Source organism: Psittacula echo (assembly GCF_963264785.1).
Source record: "Psittacula echo genome assembly, chromosome: 7".
Lineage (NCBI taxonomy): Eukaryota > Metazoa > Chordata > Aves > Psittaciformes > Psittacidae > Psittacula > Psittacula echo.
In genome coordinates this window covers 61,039,974-61,062,070 of record NC_137740.1, presented here as the reverse complement: position 1 = coordinate 61,062,070, position 22,097 = coordinate 61,039,974, and the positions used below count along the sequence as shown (strand labels likewise).

Here is a 22,097-nt window from a genome sequence, read left to right as displayed (position 1 = left end):
ACTGAAATGTGGGAGCCTCACTGAAGGTGTCATAGCATCATGCATTAAGTCGAATTAGATGCTTAGTTGGTTGGTTTGTGGGTTTTGGGGGGGGGTTAAAAGGTGAAGACAAAAACAAGATGCTAATTTTAAGGTTGAGGTCCAAACATACCCCACAGACCACTTGCTCAAACAAATCTGCTCATATCTGTCTTTACATACATACCTCCAAGAGTTGCGGGTTTGTGTACTGAAGTGCTGCCATTTCCTGTTCAATCTCTGCCTGTGTCTTCTTTTTCTCCTCTAGCTTAATATCTTCCTTTCTATCATTCAATGGCTCAGGTGGGGGAGGCAGAGGAACTTTATTCTGCATCCATGCCTATAAAGAACAGTAAACACAAGATGAATTCTGTGGAGCAATGTGTACGTGATACACTGCTGCGTTAGGAAAGGATATGCTGGAATGCTGTGTAAGGTGGATATACAGAAGCTAAAAGCAATACTGAATAAAACTTCCATATCTTCTAGATCTCCTATACTTTCCAGGTACAGATACAAGATATAAGGACTTAACCAAATATTTTATGCTTAAATAATAATTAAATTAACTACTGTGGTAAAATATTTTGCAGTGGGTTTTGATACCAAAGAGCCGATACTGAAAATCCAAAGCAGTTCAACAGCCACACACTGTCTGAAGTTGGAAAAGTAACAAGTTGTTCTCCTGGTCACTGTGTATCAGGTGCTTACCTGCTGAAACTGTGCTGGTATTGGTTTTGCATAGGGCACTTTTTTCTGTGGCACCTTCTTTTGGTCCTTTTGCATTACTTCCTCCATTCCCCAATCCAGTCCTGGGATTGTCATTTCAATGTCATTGGAATCATCTTTCCCTTTAGCACCAGGGAGACAAACAGTCAGAGCAATGCAGGTTTACAGAGAAATGCTGTTACTCTCTTCATAGCTGATTTAGCAAAAGAGACCAGGAGGTTTTCAACTCTTCCTCCTTTACATGGGAAATAGGCACAATGCAGAACTTGAGGGAAAAAACCCCAAGCAATCTGTGCCATCAAAATATGGAAAAGAATCAAAGAAGTCACACAGTGTTTGGATTGCTCAGGAAAATGCTTCCCCACGGCTACTACTTACCCATCTGCTCTTGCTCCATGGCTATTTTCAATTGTTCAGGTATTCCCATCCCAGGAATAACTGCTAGGCTGTTGGGTTCTAGATCATCTAGAGAAAAACAACATTTACAGTTGGAACATTTTCCTTTACGTTATCATTTTATCCCTTGAGAGTCTCACGTGCTTTTGCCATTGGTATCGTGACATATTTCACAAGTGGTGGGTCACTTGAATTCCATACCTGAATTACACGATATTAAAAGAACTGCAAATTCAGTTTCAAAAACACACTCCAAAAGGTCAGAAACTGTATCCGTTCAGGAAAGTTACACATAGGGTACCATACACAGTACTATGTATTTCCTCAGAAAAGGAAATACTAACCCAGACACATTCTTGTTAGAACAAATCTATATATTTAAAAACTTAAATTGTATTAAAGTGCTGTATTTCAATTAACATTCCCAAACACAAAAGAGAAAATCATCCAAAATCTGAAGAAGCAGATGCAACCCCAGAGATGAAAAGGTTGCTGAGGCATGCCATAGAGCAAATTACCATTACCTTAACAATCTTAGGCCCTGAACAGCCTAAAATTCCCAAAATAAAACCTTAAGAAAGTGCTAAGATTTTAGTCAAGTTCAGTAATTTGAAAGATTTTCCTGCTGTAGTTCAGGACTGTGGAAGTCTTGAAGTCACATGAAGGTTTCCAGAAGAAAAGGGTACTGGAGATAGTGCCCGAGAGGGAACCAAACCTCGTTCCTGTGATTCACAGAGCAGGTCTTACCTCCTGGAGCTGCAGAAACAAATGAAAACTCACTGTTGGAATGGTGATCGCTGGTAACAGACAGAGTATGATCATGGTCATCTTAATGAAAAAGTATCTTTGCCTAGGTAGTCACCAATGCTGTAAGACTACTTCATCACCTTATCCAGAGGCTGCACTTCAGTGTCAGCTAATGACCAAGGCTTGTTCCTGAGCCCAACCCTCTTTCTTCCATATTAAGGGAAATTGCCTTACCATATTCCACGCCATCCTCTGACATCCCAGGCAGCAGATTCAAATTGTAACGATCTCGCATCTTATCTCCAGGCCGATTTCTAGTCCAGAACTTGCTGTCAAAAGGAAGTTACATGATCTCCAATAAAGGTCTGATTAATGTAATTAGTTCTTTAACTTTTATAGCATGCTATCTTGATTATATAAGGATTCAATTCTTACTAGATCAAGTTCAGTGCTAGATCTGAACGTTAGGTGTGAGGTTCAAAGCAAAAATAAAACCCCAACAATTATCATACTCAATTATACAGTTATATTTCAGAAGAAGTATAAGGACAAGGCATCAACATCAGACCCTGAACAGACAGATACATTTCTAGTCCATTCAAAAAACTCCTCACTCTACTCAAACACATCCTTACACACAGCTAAACTTGTCAATACACACATCCACATGGGAAAATTCACTCCACTTAAAGATCACTCCATGTTTACAGCATGTTCAACCTAAACGCACGTAGTTTGTGCCTCCAAACATGCTTGCAATGTGAAAAGACAGATGATCTGCAGGAAAAAAAATGCTGTGGAGGCAAGAAGATTTCTTCAGCAAGAAACTATAACAATTCTTTCTTAAGAATTTCTTCAGGAGATTTCAAAGCTCTCATAAACCCCAAATCCTAGTATTTTTAAGGCTTTCTTACATGAAAGAAAGACGTTAGACACTCATTTTAGTGTAAAAAGTCAGTGCCTTCCTATTTAGGTAAGTTTGTGTCTCTGCTTTGCACATTGGTTGTGTATCAGAATCATCCCCGTCTATTCTTTGTTCACTGATGCCATGCACCTTCCTAGTGTACATACATTCCCTTAGATCTTTTCTTTAAATACTTGAGAGTACCTGGTGTGATCATTTGAGCCCGAACAGAGAATGTGTCCAAGGGGATGCCACGCCAGACTCCAGATCATTCCCTCATGGGCCATTTCCATTCCACCAACCTCCTTCTCAACCCTGAAGCGTATTAATAAACAAATCAATCACGACACTGGTGAATATCTGCCACAATACAAACCTTTTGCTATTCAGTTGTTCCTCTGTGCCATATTTTGCTAAACACAAGCCTCTGTTATTTTTCTATTGGGTCAATTGAACGTTCTCAGTTGTTCTCAATAAGGAGCTCGGTAACGAAGGGATTTTAACTGTACATTTAGAAACAAAATAATTATAACATCTCAGAACAAGCTCTAGGAAACCAGGATTTTCAACCATTCATCACCCTCTCAACAAAAAGCTGTTTTCAGTGCAAGCTACTGTGTCCTTTAAAAACACACCTGCACAGGAAAACTTCTTCATCAGTGAAGCGCATCTGACCAATGCCTATCTAACATGCTGATGAAAATGCTACATACCCAACATGCCAGAATAACAAAGAACCATCAGATCCTCCACTGGCAAACAGCCCTTCATGGACAGGATGCCAGGCCACAGCTGAAATACAAAGTAAGCCACAATCAGACAGTACAACACAGGATTTCTAATGAATGGAAATCAGGATCTCAAAAAATTTAAGTTTTAATCCAAACTTATTAATAAAATCCCACAGAATATAACAAATTCTGACCTGTGGCCTCCTTTTTATGACCTCTGAAGACCTGAAGTTCTTCTTTCAGATTACGAATATCAAAGAGCTTACAGAGATGATCACGAGAAGCTGTTAGCAGCCAGTTGCCATTCAGATTGAGTTTCACCTCCATCACTGTGTTTTTATGAGCATGCCTGCAAGCAGATAGACTGTTTGTCCCGATACTGATTTCTCAGACACACTAAAACCCTGATAATTTACCAGTCCCAAATATTCTGATCAATAGCAAAGTAGTTAAGGCTACTAAACCAGGATACTGTGGCTTTCTGTGCAAAGGCCCTACGCCTCAATCCTGTTCTTGGATACTTCAGAGCAACTGGTAGTGCCCATCGAGACAGCATTCAGTTACTGTGCATGTTTCCCATGCAGTGTAAGAAACTTTTATCAGCCAGATGAAACATCTCATTTGTGTTTCCATATCTCAGGCTTGCTTTCCAAATGAGAATTGTGTGAGCAGCAGGTCTACAGAGAAGGACAAAGGAAATTTAAATTCATATTCCATATTAAAGTCACAGTTTTCCAAGTGTAGACTTGTCTTCATCTAACCTCTAAATCTTCCGGCAGAGCTAAAGCGCGAGCTTCATATTTGAAGCAATTGGGTATGGCTGAAAAGATGCGAGACAAAAAGCTAAGAAAGGAATGAAAAAGTTTTATGAAATTAGCTTGTATTTCAGCAAATCAAGATCTGTGGGCAAGAACTTACAGTGTGGCAAGGCTCTGGCCAGTCTTTGGATCCCAGAACTTAATGGGCTGTTGGCTATCTTTACTTCCTGATACAACTAATCCCTTTGTAGGATGCCAGTCAACACATTTCACATCTGCTCCATGTCCTGTTAAGGAGATAAAAATTGTTCATTTTGACATTTCAGATGCTGAAAAATTAAAGGGTACACGCTTTATAACTGTGATGTAAAACTGAATGAAGCCCATCACAGAGCACAGGTCACAAAACCAAAGCAAACTAAATAAAATCTCTTCTGATTTAGGTGCCTTCTTCCCACTAATCACTGGGACCACCTTCTCCTTGGATTACATCCTCAAACAAAGCTCACTTCAACAACATCAGAAGTCTCTAAGAAGTTTCTGCTTAAACTAGTACTCTTTTCTTTAGGCTTTGGCCCTGTATTATTACACAGTGTTTTAAACGTAACCCTGATAAAAAGTCTGTATGGAAGCAGAAAGGGAAAGAACCACTGTGACACTTCCCTATTCTGTGAAACGCTGCAGAAATCAAAAGCAAACACGTATTTATTCCTGTCCTATCAGTACGCTTTTGCTGTCCTGTCAGGAAACAAAGAAATGACATTACGGATCTGAAAACTAAATCAGCATACGATGAAGAGATATCTTATGAAATATAACCTCTTATCAGGTCAGAGGGATTGAGGTTTTTCTAAGGCTCAAGAGTTAAGCATCACCCTAGGGATATCACTTCACTTTAAACAAAGAGAGAATCACTGCTGCTCAGATGACGTAAGATCTGCAAGAAGAAATGCCTGTTCCTGCTACACAACAAAATGAGGTTTCTGAGCTGAACGATAGGGATTTAGAGAAGAAATAGCAAGCAGTAATTTCTTCCTCTGATCTCTCTCCATGCCAGCCCACTTTAAGGGAAAGACAACAATTAATGCCAGGAAATGAGGCAGCACGCAGGAACTAAAGAAAAAAGCAAGATGGGAAAGGGAGGGCTGTCTGCAACATAAAGGCACTGAAGTTATAAAATGGTATGGAAGAATGGTAGCATGTTCCTTGAAAGACATATGTTTCCCATCAAAGTCAACTCCCACAAGTACTGCTTTGCCACGTAGTGAAACACAACTTCAAGCAGCACAAGCTGTCTTAATATAGGCCTCAATCCAACACTACATTAAAAATTAATATCAACTGAAACTTTCCTGTAGGCACAGAAACATTTAATTGTAATAAGCAATATTTTATCTTAAAAGCAAGATGTTAACACAAGAGAGCACTCTCTCCATCAAATGAGTGCGACTTTCCTCTCTCTGGAGAAAGGACAGACAGGGAAGAGATACTCGACTCGAGAATACATTAATACAGCTTTGATGAGCATATGGGGAACAACTTTCAAGGACTGACTGACAATAAAGAGGAAGGAACACAACTCTTTTCTCCCAGCCATAGAAGGCAGAACTGCCCTTGGAACATATGGGGTCTCAGGGAAGAACAGGATCCTCAAACTGCAAAGACTATTGATACGCTCACAAGTGATTGCTCTGGTGGTCTGTCCTATCAACAGAGGGGCACCTGGAGATGCACCATGTCCCTTCTCTCTGGCTCTTCTCATGTGGAAGGGATTGAAAGGTACTCTCTGTCTGGATTTGCTCTAACTCCCTCTCGCTCAACTAAAACATGAAGCTGACTGCTAAGCAAACCCTGCTTCCAAGGGTTTATTCGGGAAGAACAATTCAGCCTGCAGTAAGAGAACGGTTTTCCTCCATAGTCACAGGCAATTCACACTTGCTGCTGATATTGTGTAGGCACTTCCTATCCTGTAGTCCCGAGGGAAAGACAGGGGATTTTAATTCGAGGGCAACAGTAGGCCCTGATACAGAAACATTCTGTTACAGTTAGTAACAAGTTGAACCCTGTGAAAATGTGTTCAGACTGGAATACCCGAGTACTATCATAAATACAAAAACCCAAACCCCAGCAAAACCATACAAAAACCCCTACCCACATGGATGGGAATTACATTTGCCTTGCTGCTCCCAAAACAAAGACAATTAGTAACGGAAGAGCACCGAGAGATAAAGGGCTACTCTGGTAAGTAAGACTGCGTCCGGAAAATGAGTTATGCTGGTGAAAGGCCACCTCTGGATGACAGCTCATCCTGTGCAAGGCCCGACTGAGGCTTTTCTTCCAAGACCTGAGTTAAACCAGCCTAAATATGTACCCCGAGGGAAAAAAGGCTTGGAGCGGGCAATCCAGTTCAAGGTCAGAGCCATACTCGTGAACAGAGCAACTGAAGCCCCTATGCTTTAAAAGTCTTCAAAAGGGAGTGCCAGTGATGGGACAGCACCAGACTCATCGGCCGGTCAGAACCCAGGTTTGACAGTCACTACACAGTAGGCCCAGACCACAAAGCTAAAAGGTCATAAAAGATGCCAGGCCACTCAGAACTTGCAACCAGAGAAGATAAATCATTAAGTATTTATCAGCAGGCTTCTGACCATCAGAAGCACACTGGAATCGACCATAGGGTTCAGAAGCAGCCTAATGTATTTAAAAACATAACCATTATAAAGATAGCTAAGTGGCATTGCCTGCAGAGACCAATCTTTCAAACAGTGTGCTCTAGATTGTGGCAATAGGTGGAAAACTGGGGCCCTCCTTTGTAATCTAATCACAGTGATCTACCTTGCCCTCCAGAGAGGTTTTGCACTAAATGGGATCATCATATATACTTAGCTACAGATTCCTAATGCAGTGAAGCCTTCTCAGGAGAAAACAAACTCTTTCCTACAACAAATATGCTTCAAATAAACTATTCCCAAGGGACAAACTAAGTCAGGAGAGAAATGAACAGCATTCTCTCATCAGACCTTTTAATTTCTTTCTTCATCCTTATTTTTCCTTTTTCAAATTGGAGCAACTGACACTGTCTGTTGCTTCCCTTCGTTCTGCCAACAGATGCACGTACTATTATTTGTAATGAGACAGATGATGCAGAAAACGTACTTAAAACAGAACTCCAGAGAAAATGCAGCCTGGTAGATATTCCTTTGTACTTATTTTCAGTTCTTAGTTCTAGGCTGAGACCTGGGAATTGGACTCTCCTGCGGTACAGAACCCCTGTCACCAAGCATCACACTCAGCAAACCTTAATTCATGTAAATCTCTGTAGTTTACATTCCTTATTTGCTGATTGTAAACAGCTTTTGCTCAGTAACTTCAACAGTTGCGTTTATGTCTGTCTGACCTAGGAGAGGTGGAATGGGGATTCCTCTCTGAACAACACTTGCACTCTTCCTGCCCCTAAGCCTGTCTGTAAAAGGCACAGACGTTACAACATCTCCTGTCTTTATGGATAAACAAATTGAAATGCGTGAGTTGGTTACAAGTCATGGCAATGAAAGGCCTATAAACTGAAATGAAAGATTGAAGGTAAAGACTCTTGATAAACTGAACTTGTTTAAAATCATGAGTTAATGTCGAAGCATAAAACAGTATTTTCTCATCTTTACAAAAACCCCACAGAAAATAAAAACAAACATATGTAGATTCTCGTAAAAGTTCAGATACAAAAGTAGTTCTCTAATAATACTTTTCATATACATTTTTGATGCTGTAGTCAAAATGTCATAATACATTTTGTGACTGTAGTCACAACCCCATTAATTAAAACACTGATAGCGTAGCACTTGTTATAGCATAACAAGCTATAATAAGATTATGTGCAATAGTATTAGCTCAAATCCAGCATGTCGCAAGCCTGGAAAAGTATGCGTAAATTAAGGACTTGATTTCCCCCTCTCTCCCCTAATTTCTGCATATATGACTTAGTGAATGCAGTAGATGGTGTAAAAAAGTTGTTTTGGATCACTGTCTTTTTATTACAGTCTAGATTATATCTAGACTGTATACCTGTATATTTTCTATCTCTATATAGAGATATTTTATAATGCAGCTGTCTATAAACTGTCAATTATATCAGGTTTACTGCTATAGCTATTTTTTTTTCCTATTATATCCTTTCCCCTAGGAATGACCCTTATTCTTAAGGCTATTCTATCTGCTTGGATTTGTTTTGTTTTTTTAAAGACACAAGGTTCTCTTACGCTGTTTTAAGTGGGGAGTAAATAGAACTGCATATCCTCTACTTGCATTGGTCAGACTTGAAGCCTGTTCATCAGCACGCAGTAATGTTCACCTTCCCCTAATCTTTATCTCCAGACTAACAGAACACCTCTCGTAAGAGCAGGCCCTTTGTAGCGGATTGTTTCCAAGGGATCTGCAAAGAGACATCAGGTCCTACTAGTGTCCAAGCTATGGCTTTCTGCCCCCAAAAAGAAGGTGGGGTGAGGGGGACACAGACACCTGCAAGTCAAAGATAATGGAAAACAACCACGTGAGCAGGAAGGTACTTGAGTTTTCTCCAGAATCCTCTTGGACTTTATTAGTTGCTTCCAGCCTACCAGGCAAATTGGATTTATCTGCCCATTCTGTTTTTATGGAAAGCTTTTAAAATGTTATCTGACAGTCACCCATTCCCCTAGCAATTCCTTGCTGCTACATAAAGCTCACTTAGGAACTGAATACCTCATACCCACAAGACCCTAGGTACTGTTTTGATAATACCCATCAGGCTAACACTAAGGATAAGAATATATTTTAATTGCATTAATTTAGTGCTCTTTGCCCCATGCAGTACAGTTTGTGAACTCTGCTCCTCTTGAAAGCTGTCCTATTCACTTCCTATTCTCTTCTTCAAGAATGAATACCACAGAAACCCTCCACCTTCAGATACACAGTATGCTTTTTCTTTTGAGCATAATGGGGGAGATTGGTGAATAAGAAATTAAGAGAAAAGGCCCTTTCAGTCTTCGGTGGATTAAGAACAATGCCTGCCACCATACTTCCAGACCTTTGTCCCATAAACTCACACTTTATTTTCCTTTATTTGCCCACAGTCTTTCTGTAGCTGTTAGTTTATTAAACACGGTGTCTAAAGAGACTGCTAGAGTTTTAATCTATGTAAAGGGATTATTTCTTAAGAGTTCTATAAGAAGTTTTCTTTCTGGACAAAAGCTCTTCTGTTAGGACAGGGATTTATTTTTATCATCTGTGAAATCAGGTGGTTTAAAAAACCCCATAATAATCAGTACACACTCATGGGATTAGTTTTTGAAATTACAGGTGTGGGCTAATGAGTTTTCCCAACATCACCTGGAACAGGGAATCAACCCCCAAAATGTTCCCTTAAATGAGTTTACAATTCGTATGTGCTAGTCCTAACTGAGCTTATCCTGCTCAGTGAATAGTTTGAACTCTAAAAAATCCTGAAACACTAGAATAAAAACCCCAGGTTTAAACCTAATGCTACCTGTGGGCTTGCACAGCTTGCACAACAGCAAAGAATCACGACACAAATGTTATGCTACATGTAATTACCAATAATGGCATGTAGTGGTCTGAATTCTTTACATCAGTTGAAATTCAATGACAGTATCTTCTGTATAGGTTTATAGCAAGGGCAAGAATTGCAGCTGCGTCCCAAGCATATTTGGGACCTGGATCATGCAGGGTTCAGTTCTAACTAATGGGACTACTCGTATGTTAAAGTGAATGTTTAGATTCTTCAGTGAATTGAAGGTAGAATCCTGAGGAGCTTCCAAAGCCGAGATGCGCTGCTTTGAACAGAAACAGAAGTTATGCACTGAAAATGTCTTACTGCTTCAGATTTGTGGTGCCAGGTCTATTTGGTTTCAATCATTAAGCATGTTCATGCTAGAGCCTACAAACACTATAGAGATACATTTCCTTTTAGATAGATTTGCTTGTCCCTAACTCCTGGATGTATTTTTGAGCATTAGCACCACCTACACCCAATCAGGTTGTTTCCTGTATACGCTTAAAACATCTAGAGAAAAAAACAAGTTTGACAGCAGGTTGTGCAACAGCACAGTAATGGGACCAGCATCTGCAGCAAGCAAAGAGCTGTTTAACATTCTCTTAGAAGTGAGAACTATATGACAAAATCAATTCAGTATGCATGTTTCACAATTTCTAATCATAAGACATAGTTATTACCTAGATTGAGCACAGATAATTATCAAAGTTATTTTAGCCTCTAAAAATATAACAGAATTTTCACGAATTTTGCTTAATAACCAGATTTTCCAGTTTTAAGCGCACTTTCATGCACTTAAAAAGAAAAACCCGTATGTATAACATTAACTCTGTCACCCAGTTCACCTATGGGGCGATGCTTTAAAATGCAGCATAATGCTTAGTGCATTATTAGTAATCAAGAAGTTGTTATTAACCTTAAGCAGAAAGCCATCAGGAAGCTCAGAGCTAGCTGAAGAGAAATGAGAGGAAAAAATAGGGCAGGAAGCATGGAAGGAGAAGACACACCACATTAAAAACTGTCCAACACCTTCCTATTCAATATATATATTAGTGCTTGCCAATAATGGCAGCTGAATTGAAGGACAAAGGCAGGTTTTCATCACAGTTGGAGTTAAATTACTTATGAAAAGCAGCCTGGATTCTACTTTGCCCTTAGACTCAGTTATCTATTAAAAATCTCATGCCCTATTACTTGTAACTCCTTTGCAGGTATTCATCAGAGAATGAAGAGGGCTTTTTTAAACTGCAAAAGGCAGAACATCATCCTTTATTTTTTTGCTGGTTACATTATTTGTCAAGTAGCTGGGACCAGATGTTCTTTTCTGTCCAAAAATTAACCAGCCTACTTTGAAAGCAGCAACACACTTGCTTTTCATCAATAGAAAATATTTATTTACAATGATATTTACATTTAATGATATTAAAAACAAACGTTGTACAGGAAACATTAAAAATGAACAGCAATTGTAAGAAAAATTCTCATTCCTCGTAACAAACAGCTGAAAAAGAGCCAAAATCCCACTCTCAGAGAGAAAATATTGCACAATTTACTATTGCTTGTTTTCTGGCACCTTCAAGTATTTAATACTAGTCACTGGACCTGAAAGAGCTTGCAGTGCCTCTAATGAGTGTTTACTGCCTTAAGCTATCAGACAAGACCTACCTCTAGTCTAACATGCATGGCTAGTACTACATAATGCCATACAGAAAAGCGGACAGCGTAGCCATGCCCAGGAATAGAACAACTGGTGGTCCTTCAAGGGAAGAAAAGGTATGAACTTCAAAGATGAGAAACAGAACGGTTTTGGCAATCATTAGTCTGCAGTTCCCATAGATTTGGAGCCTTATATCTGGGCACAGAATCAGTTTGCTGGGCAGCATAACAAAACGGAAAGTATCCCGGGGAAGTGTGAGCTTTCACATCATAGTGTTCCCAGCCAAGTCCTCCAAACAGAAACTATACAAGTGTTTTGGAGTCTGCTCACAGCCTGTACCATCAAAACTGGCAGAACCACAGTATTAATTTAGATACATTTCTAAATTAACAAAAAACCTTGGTGCATCCTACATTTCAGCATGACAATCTAGTGAGAGAAGGGAAAAGGAAGGAAATCAGTGGACAGAACTTACTACCAGCTCTGTGTTCTGACTGCAATTTCAATCAAGGTTGTAAGTGGAATACTCCGTTCCCAACTCAGGAAGAGAACAAATAGTTCTAAAAAAGCTAAGAGTAACCGTCATTCATAATTTTCAGGACTTATTTCCTTGAACATCCTGCTGGATGCTCATTAAAGTTCTGCTCGTGATTATGGCTGTTGCAAGAGAAAAGCATAGTCCAAATACCTAGTTTAGAGGTTAATCTAACATTTTCTGGCCACACGAGCAGACATAGTCCAAATACCTAGTTTAGAGGTTAATCTAACATTTTCTGGCCACATGAGCAGACATTACTCCCAGCAAGATACTAAAACCCAAGGAAAAAAAAGTGTGGATTCCAGCAAAAAAAGTTACAAGAAGTCTTTTACTTTCATATAATTTGATATACCCTTACTCCCAAGTGAACTCAGAACCTTTTAATAATGATGCCTAAAACAGAAGGACTACCAAGATCTTTCTGTCAATCTGATCTCCCTTCATTGGAAGAATTGCTTTCAATATGTTTTTATGGTTGAGAGTACAGAACAGGATCCTACTTTCTTACATCCCATTGAAAGGTGAAATACTATCAACTCTCTTCTCTACCAGACAAGTAAATTACTTTTAAAGACAGCCACGTTCATCTGGCCAGTCACAGAACATCACTTGTCCAGCCAGCTTCTCACTTCAAGGAGCAGCAAGTTTACAGGAGAACTGTTTTCCTTCTTGCCAACCAAAAAAGCCATGTAAGCTACTTTTGATGGCCAGTTTACCAATACAGAACACCTCACAGTATAAGACCATTATCATGTTAAGCGATGAAATAATGAGTTCAGGTACACTGAAGTTAGGAAAACTATTTTCTTTCATTGTAGGGCAAATACTGCATGAGCAACTGCTCTCAGTAATAAGTGAGCAGCAGCTGGCCCAGGAGTGGGGTGAGGGAACAACAGAGAGATTATCAAACTTTGTATAGACTCTAGGAAAAGATTTGTGTCAGCCAATAATCAGACAATTAGCAAGTGTAAGTGATAAAAGAAGGGATATGCAGACAGAGGCCACTGAATGTCTTTATACATGGACCCTGCATTTTACAATTGCCATATTACAAAATACTCTGCATTTTAAATGCAGAAGCCATTTCAAATGTACTCTGCATTTGCTAATACCACCAAGACTGAGTACACTAGGAAGCAGCAGGTCTACTGAAGTGAACTGCTGGCAGAAAGCAGAGTACATAACATTGGCCTAAACTACAAAGCACTACTGTTTCTACACAGAGGTGAAGTGGAACAGACAGGAGAGCTTTCATATCAAACACAACGGACCAATTTTCAAGCCACTGAAATAAGAAAGGAGGACAGAAACACACACACAATGAGCAGAGTACCATGAACTAAAACAGAACAAAGAAACTCCAAAACTCAGCATGTAATTACCATGTGGTGACTTACGAATGTGTCTAATCTAGTGGTGATCTGTGGGCTAATGAGAAGAAACACCCCAGAATTAAAACAAACAAACAAACAAAGAAAAACAAAACAAGAAACAGTGCAAAAATGTAATTAAAATGCAAGAGCAAAACAGTGATTTGAATAGCTCTACAGAAATAGAATCATAGAATAGTTAGGGTTTGGAAAGGACCTTAAGATCATCTAGTTCCAATCCCCCTGCCATGGGCAGGGACACCTCACACTAAACCATGCCACCCAAGGCTCTGGAGAGATAATAAGTTCCATTGACATATCCATCAAGCAGCAGAGAAGAGATAAGCTCAGGTGAGAGACAGAAACAAGGAATGTTTTACCACATTTCATTTCAAATTCCTGCACCATCAGTGCTCTTATTTCCTCTTGTTTTCCTGTGCTTTCCTCTATCAGCACCTCCACACCTGTGAACTGAGTCCACATTCCTGCTAATTCCTGAGTCCACCTTACCTACTAATTCTGCAATGTAAGAATTCGTTTTCCTTTCAGATTTAAAGCTAATATTGAAGTCCCTACTTAAGTGGAGGAACCCAAATACTTTGTATTTCTGTTTCAATTCTAAAAATAGGTATCTATTAAGGAAGTGTTTTGTAGAGTGTGGCTGCGTAAACATCCATGCAGCTCTCTAAAATATCATGCATCCCCATGTATCATTTTAAAATCCACAAGTACATAAATGGAAGAAATAGTAGAGCTCTTCCTTCACATCTGATCCAACAGAGAGACAGGGAAAAAGATGGTGTTGAAAACTTACCGGGGATTTTGTGTGATAAACCTAACAAAGAAAGGGAGAGATGTCAACAGGGAGTAATGGTCCAAACGATCCAAAGATTACTTAAATAAGTCAGACATATCAAAACCAGGGGGGAAAAACATGGAGAACACATAAACACAACATGGGTGGTTATGACAAGAAGAAAGGCAGAGGGCTTTCCTCTGACAACGTATTATGGGACTGTTCTTTCAAGATGAGAACAGAGGATACAAGAATTAAACAGACCACACCACATCATACTACGGATAGATGGAACACTTATTTGACCCCTATGCTCCTTGAAATGACTACCAGTTACATATTTTCACTGCTGACTTCAAAGGAGTATAAAAGAAATCAGACAAGGTATCAGGACTGTACTGGCATTTAAAAGTGGTGTTTACCTCCGTAATGCAGTCTATGACTGACTTTGTATTTGAATCTACAGGTAATTGCACTCAGTAGTATGGTATAAAGTCCCAAAAGCAGCATCAAGGCATCATGTGGAGGTTTGCAGGCAAGTATCCTAAAAGCACATTGCAACGCTAACTGCAGTGTACATTCTCATTAATTAGTTGTACCTTTCATGGAAAAAATGGTGATTAGAACAGGAAATTTTTGCCCTTAGAAGCAAAAAATACTCAATTCAAATGCCACATCTGCTCTGAAGTAATAACTCCTGGATGTTATCACACACCCCTCCACGCCAGCACCAGAAACGCTGTCTAATATTTCAAAATGAAACTTGTTCAATTTTCCAGTTAAAGGACAGAAACTGTTTGACAAAACCCTCCCACTCCCAGAGGAAAAAAAAAGAAGTTTAAAATACTTTCTGAACTCTACAATAAAGTTTGAAAAAAGCTTCTGTAGAAGTTTAAACAAAAATCTAGAAAATACAGAAAAAGCCAAATACGAATCCAAGACAGAGAACGTCCAGAGATTTTAGTTATTAGCGTTCTGGAAATAAAAGCTGAAAATATAAACCATTTATCTATGGGATTTTCTTCCTGCCTTTTGGAGTATTTGTTGCATGAAACCACCACCACCAAAGATCCCTGCTAAACTCCAATCATGCGTTTCAAACACCTACAGCTGTGTAAAAAATCTGGCCTCAAAGCACTAAGAAAAATTCCAACTAGGTAATCAATTTCAAATAAAAGGCAAAAGAAAACCCAGTGTTTACTGGGCAGATGGGGTTCAGACAGAAGCTCTTTCCTTAGGAATCTTTTAATTTCTCTTGGTCCTTTCTGTAGCAGCTTTTAAAGCTTTTAATTTTACACCAAAAAAGAAAAGGAAATATAAAGTATCTTTCCAGCCTCTGAAATGTACAAGCCAGTCCACATAAGAACAATGAACTTGGGTCCATATATGAAACTACAGAGATAGGAGAGAGAAGCTAAACAGCGGTGCTTTTGGGAAAATGGTATGTTTGCAAAGTAACAGGAAGAACAAAGTAAGTAGGTTATGCACATAAATAGTGAGAGAAGTCATCACCAGTAAGATTACTATCCTGATCCCTGAGTGAAACTGTTCTGTGCTCTTCAAATAAAACACCTTTTACAGTGCTGCTTGAGCTGTGCAGAAATAGCTAAGCTGAGGAATGGAAAACCGCAGTAATTCTCTTCTAGGAAGTTGGACCTTAGAAATCTGTAAAATAAAATAGCTGATAAAATGAATCAGTGACTGGGGGAAGAAGGAGGTAGTGAAGTCTCTTCACTTGCACAGATAAATCTCCACAATACTCTCATTCAAATACTAACAGAAGCAGAGACCAAAACCAGATGACTTTAATGAAAGAAGGTGGCACAATTGCTATTTCAGAAAAGCCTATGTAAGAGCATGCCACTGCTACTGAAGTAATCCACAAAAACAGACTTGTTGGCAAAATGATGCAAGATACCAGTTCTGCCAAATGTATATTTTAAGATTTTTGTGAATACCACAACCTTGTATCAGGGAGCAAAGTTCATTTTTAACCTTAAAATTTAACCAAAAGAAAAAAGGAAGCTTTAACAGGTATAATCCCATGTCAACAGTTTATTTTCAGTGCAAGTTAAAATACAGTTATTTATTTAGTACAAAGAATACACCTTCATTAGACTAGTCTCTATTGCTGGAATACATAGCCCTTTGTGAATTACCTGTTGCTACAAGAAGCAGTTTTACAAGCGTCAACGTGTCATGAATGTGATCAACTGCAACACAAGCACTACATTGCAGAAAAAGGTACAGCAGGCTGAGAACCACCTGGCTTTAAGAACAGATTCTTCATCTACTGGAGACTGGCTGTTAATTAGTCATTTGTACTCCATCAGCAGTATCCTAATCTCAAGACAGCACATCTATGAGGCTGGTTGTGCCTCCGCATCAACACATTTGCACAGGAAACACTAGGGGTTTTAAGTTCTTTTACACGATGTCTACAGTGAATGCAGTATGCATGACATACATTCGATGGCAAAATGAGCAGCAAAACCCGTTATTCCTGCTATCAAATACAAACAAGTGAACCTTTACAAAAGTTACAGCAGTTTTTAAATAAAAGCCTCATTTATCTATCATACAGTTTTATGAAATCTTAACAACTTTATTTTTGTGAGGGATAGATTCCCTAAAAGACGGGTGTGATTTTCCACCTTTCACTAGGAGATAATATATTCAGACTGATGGGAACTAGAATTATCACACAACATCTGGTTAGTAGAACACATTACCTAAATCAGCAGGATTACCAGCTGCTACCATGGAGATGTTCAATTCACAGTAACTGGCATCAAAGAGCTATGGACTGTAATAGACTGAAAAATTAATTCGCTTTTCACTCCTATGCTCAAGTGCTCCTTTCTGTGCAAGAACTGCAGAGCAGACCCTTTAGGAAAATACTCTGATACTCTTCAGGTCTAGCAAATGCAACATTACTTTCTAAGATTTTTACTACGGCACTTCAAATTCAGTCAATTTAAATGCTAATTAAAATTCCCCATATCGTTCTTTTTCATATACTGCTGCTAACTTGTGTTTGTTAGATAATTTGTGATACCTGCTGCCTCTAAGTATTCTTCAGGAAAACTTGTCCCATACCTATTCCTTACTTGCATTTTGACATCTTGCAAAAAAAACCTTATTCAAATACCAACATTGTATTAGTTATTAATTAGTTATTAATTTGGTCACTAAAATATAGTGCAATGGGTTAAAAATAGCTTCTAGTATTTCTAGCAAATAATTACTGTGGAATAAGTCTCTGAATTTAAGTGCTATGGCTTGCTACAGATGTTGTAGAGATTGTACCTGACAGGACAGACTCCTGCAGAAACTAATGCAGCTTCAACCATTGTGGAAAACACAGACTTAATTGCCAGTTATTTCCATCCAGACTTAATAGGAACAGACATCCTCATGATGAAATTGTAGACTGAAACATACACAGTAAGTTAAGTATTCTGAGGGAGAAAGACTATTCCTTGAAAAGAATTCCATGACACAGGGAAAGGAAAATGGCAAAGTGGGTGAGGAGCAGGCAGCATGTGAAGATCCCTCTGAGCAAGCAAGATGGTTTTTTCAGACAGGAAGCAGCAGTTGCATCTCGACAAAAAAACGGTGGCAGGATTGCACCTGCTATTTAAAGCCTCCACCATTCTAGTTTTATAACATGAGCACAGAAACTGTGAGCAGTACAATTCCTCATTGCATAAGAACCCTGCTTGAAATTGCAAATGCAACACATACTAGAGAAATGGCAAATCTAACGTGCTTATGTAGGTGATTGGAATGATCGGACTTTTTCTCCATTGCCTTGGAAGCAAAGGATATTCCTGATAAACTGGGAATAGTGTGAGAGAGAACCTACCTTTGCCTAAAGATCTCCAGAATACAACTGCAGAGCATAAACCAATTTAAGAAAAGAATTGTCTTGGGTGAATTTAGCTTTTCATGTTCCTAGTCTTCACACCATATGCGTACTTGTGAGTCTCTGGAGACCAGGGACTTCCAAAACGAGAACGGCAATCCACAGAAATCCATATTCATCAACAGTATTGATATTCCTAATCACCAGATTTAGCAAGCTAGCCAAGAGAATAATTATTTTGAGAATGTATGTATTGCCAAAGAGCAAACACCATATACAATCATTAAGGACAAGGAGTTTCTACTAGGGAAGCAACAAAGAATCATTGCTGTTTGAAGATCTAAGAGCATAAAGTGAGATCTGTAGGGAAAAGACATCTCATTATCTGACTAGATCAGCTGACCTGTATTAAGCAAGTTTGTGTGTTCCTAAGACAGGTTTGTGTGGCCTTTAAAAAAAAGGACAAAAAACTTAAAAAATTAAATAAATGTAAAAAAAAAACCCACAAAAAACCCCAAAACACAAAATCCTAAACACACACACACACACACACACACACACACACACACACACCCCCCAATCAAACAAACAAAGGAACCCAAAGCAAATAAACCAAACCTAACCTTTTTGTCTAACTCTATCAGCCGGTCCAATTTAAAACTTCAGTTCTACCTACAAATTATGCATGGCAAAGAAAGAGCAGAAGGCAGATGCAAAGAAGAGGCCGGATGCTTCCTGAGCAGGCACAAACAGCAAGCAGTAACACACTGCACCGTAACAACCTGCAGACATGGTCAACCTCTAGAAAAAGGGACATCTTGCTAACAGTTTTTAAAGCTTGTAACTAAGCTACATACAAGCGTGCTTGACACTGTCCATAGTATTTTCCATGTGCAATAGGTTCCTTGCTACCAATTAGTTACAATTCAGAAAGGGGAATTTTATCTACAGATTTAGACAGTAAATTCATCTGTAGCAGAACCACCACCACAAACCTGGTTTGGACTTTTCAAGTGCTTGAAAGAGAGCATCTTTCAAGACAAAGCAACTATTTTCTTTTTTTAAATAATTTTAGTCTCAAAATTATATTTAGTATTGTGCAGCCTTCTGTTATTATACTTTAACTTGAAAATTGCATAAGTAATTTGGGTTTTGACATAATGGTCAGTCAACACTTGGGATAGGTGTAGGCATGTACAATAAAATGCACTATGTAGATCAGTTTTTGCTTGAAATAAACCCCAGGTATTCTCTAACAACCATTTCATTTAGACATAAAGGCTGATGTTTGCAAACACATCAGGCCTATTTATGGCTCATCTGGAGAACTTAGAAACATGATCTAGGGAAATGCACCTTCAGGAACAGTAATGACAAAGCAGATGGACAAAGCCAGGCTGCTTCAGTTTAAGGAGTATAACAGTTACCTGCATTACTTTTTAAAGCAAACACTTTGAACCTATTTTTATGGTGCATGTGCTTTAAAGCTTTACAACACTACCTGCACAATCTATTTCAGGATTGCATAATTTCAAAACCATTAAGAAAGCAGCAAGCTAATATGAAGTCTATAAATGTGCCACTGGGTAACATTATAAATGCTGTATACAGAACTGACTGAATGCTGTATACAGAATTGACTGAAATTATATATGCATGTATAACAAATGCATGTATATCTATATATAGAGGTACCTTTTTACCTCACTATATCATCAGGAGCTTTGAAGACACTGACAGCATGCTATCTTCCATCTTATTTATAACAAATTTTCACTGCTTGTAGGAGGATTCTGATTAAGTATTTAAACTTCAGTGATGATTAAGTTGAACAAACTATTAGTCACTATGGAATGGCCAAACATTTATGTCTAGAAAAAGTTCCATTAAACATTAAGAAATCTTTCTAACCCAAGTAGAATAGTCTGCATTACCTCCAGCATGTTAAAAGCTGGAAGAAAATCAACTAAATAAAACCCAGAACATTGATTTTCAATAGTCTTTGAAAGGGTCAGTTCCTTATGTCATACTTGCTGGTGTACAGCTAAAGGCAACTGAACATTTAACTACTAGAATTTATTGTTCCTTTGTTTCCCCTTTGGCAAAACAGGGAAATTCAGTATCAAAAGAGCACAGGACAAGTCAGGGAGAAGGAACCTCAGAAGTCCTCTCAAATAGAAGTTTAACCTCCTGCTGCATGTTATTAGGTCAAAGCCGGTTTCTCATGAATTTAACCAGTTTTATTTCGAAAACCTCCAAGGACAGAGACTGCACAATATCTAAAATTAAGCAAAGCTCACGTTCTTCTACTGCACTGGTAAGAGAACAGCTTAAAAACAAAAAACAAAACAAAGCAAACAAAAAAAGCAAAGCAAACACCAAACCCCAAAAGAAAACCAAAACAAAACCCAAACATCTCCCCCCCCAAAAAAAGGGCATCTTAAATGTGTTTCCCACTGAACTAGAGGAGATAAACAAAAATATTTTCCTTTTTAGAACTGTTAACTTTACTATTTCTAATGGCAACATACCTGAAACATCAAATGAGTTTGAACTCAAGCTTCAGGGGACTCCCATTAGACTTGTACTTAAGTGGGCAATTACTTACCTGTGAGTACCATTTACACATCAATTTGTGCTATGTATCTCCAAATGTAAAAAAATAATGAAAATTCTCTGGTCAAAGAAAAATGTTTTACTTTCATCTGAAAATCTCTGCCCCATCCCAGGACAAGTTTCTCCCACAGAAAGTTGAGGGTGGCTGAGGGGGAATCAGTTCTTCATTGAATTTAAAGAAGATATTCAGATTTTTCTGAACCTTAACTGTACTGATTATTTATGAAGCCAGAAAGAACCTTAACCACTGATGAAGAACAGTTCTCAAGGAGCATTCGGCCTTGTTTTAAGCAAGGAAGGATGTTAGTCTTGCAATGCAAATTCTCAATGTCAAGATGGTTAATATTTATCAGAGGTACCCCTTCCTTAAATCTTAACACTTACAGAAAAATAAAGCAGCATAGGATGCTCTTGGAGAAGACAGAAAGAAGGCAGCTATGGAGAGAAGTTAAAAGTCTGCATAAATATTTACTTTATTTTCCCTAATGTATACATAATAATAGTAATAATTGGCTGAATCTTGAGCTACATATTTTCATCAAATAACCAACTTGTTTAAGAGTTAAAACAGCTACAGTTAAGCTACTAATTGTTACGACTCTTTGGAAGTATTTTTAAGGTGATGGAAGTTTAAAAAGTAAGGTTTTAAGATAACATTTAGAATATTTTCATGCTCCATCATTCTAAATGAAAAGGCAAAGAAAATAAAGCTATTGCACATATGCAAGAATATGTACCTGCCAGCACACACCAGGAAGCTGGGTTTGCCTTTTACTAACTGGTATTATTCTTACCAGTTTTAAGCAGCCAAGAGAACACATTCCTCAGCTTTTTTGAATAGAAATTCTAAGTTTACCCTCTGAGATCTCAGGGACTTGGTAGAAGCACCTATTCCAGTCCCATTACAGTGAACCTTCTGTTTCTCAGGCAAGGTTCATATTTGAGGCCTTGGGTGGCATAGTTTAGCGCGAGGTGTCCCTGCCCATGGCAGGGGGGTTGGAACTAGATGATCTTAAGGTCCTTTCCAACCCTAACAATTGATTCTATGAATGGTCATTATAAGTTCTTCTAAAAGCTTATTCTGATGAGTTAAAAAGTCCACAAACATTTTCTATTAATGGTCAAAACCAGCTATAGCTAACTTTGTCTTCAAAGACAATATATGCAAGATACTTGCAAACCTTGCCTCGTCTATATCAGAAAATGATGATGTAGTGTCACAAATGCTTCTTTCTGTGCCTATAGTTATATCTGGAACAGCGCTACCTACATATCTTAGCTGGAGCAAAATTAACTTATACACAATATGACAACTATTGGAATTTAAAAGAAAGATACATAACTAAACTGTGCTTTAAATTGCTCAGCAAAAGCCAGAACTTTACATACTCTGCAATGTCTGAAACTAATGTTTTGCAGAA

General features: G+C 38.5%; 1 protein-coding gene across 6 annotated transcripts in view; it reads right to left on the bottom strand.

Annotated features, from left to right (window-relative positions):
• The window catches only part of WDR33 (WD repeat domain 33), a 68,910-nt gene that overhangs the window by 15,030 nt on the left and 31,783 nt on the right, over nt 1-22,097 (bottom strand). For 2 of the 6 annotated variants that reach the window (XM_080622405.1, XM_080622407.1), the window contains exons 8-15: nt 4,444-4,570; nt 3,720-3,889; nt 3,508-3,586; nt 2,999-3,109; nt 2,125-2,219; nt 1,126-1,212; nt 730-869; nt 206-358 (exon numbers count right to left, since the gene is read on the bottom strand). In XM_080622405.1, coding sequence (XP_080478531.1) covers nt 206-358; nt 730-869; nt 1,126-1,212; nt 2,125-2,219; nt 2,999-3,109; nt 3,508-3,586; nt 3,720-3,889; nt 4,444-4,570 — 962 coding nt within the window. Of the gene's footprint in view, nt 1-205; nt 359-729; nt 870-1,125; nt 1,900-2,124; nt 2,220-2,998; nt 3,110-3,507; nt 3,587-3,719; nt 3,890-4,443; nt 4,571-11,224; nt 14,232-18,498; nt 21,112-22,097 lie in introns of those variants that run through there. The other 4 variants (XM_080622406.1, XR_013957308.1, XM_080622408.1 and 1 more) reach the window with 4 other exon arrangements.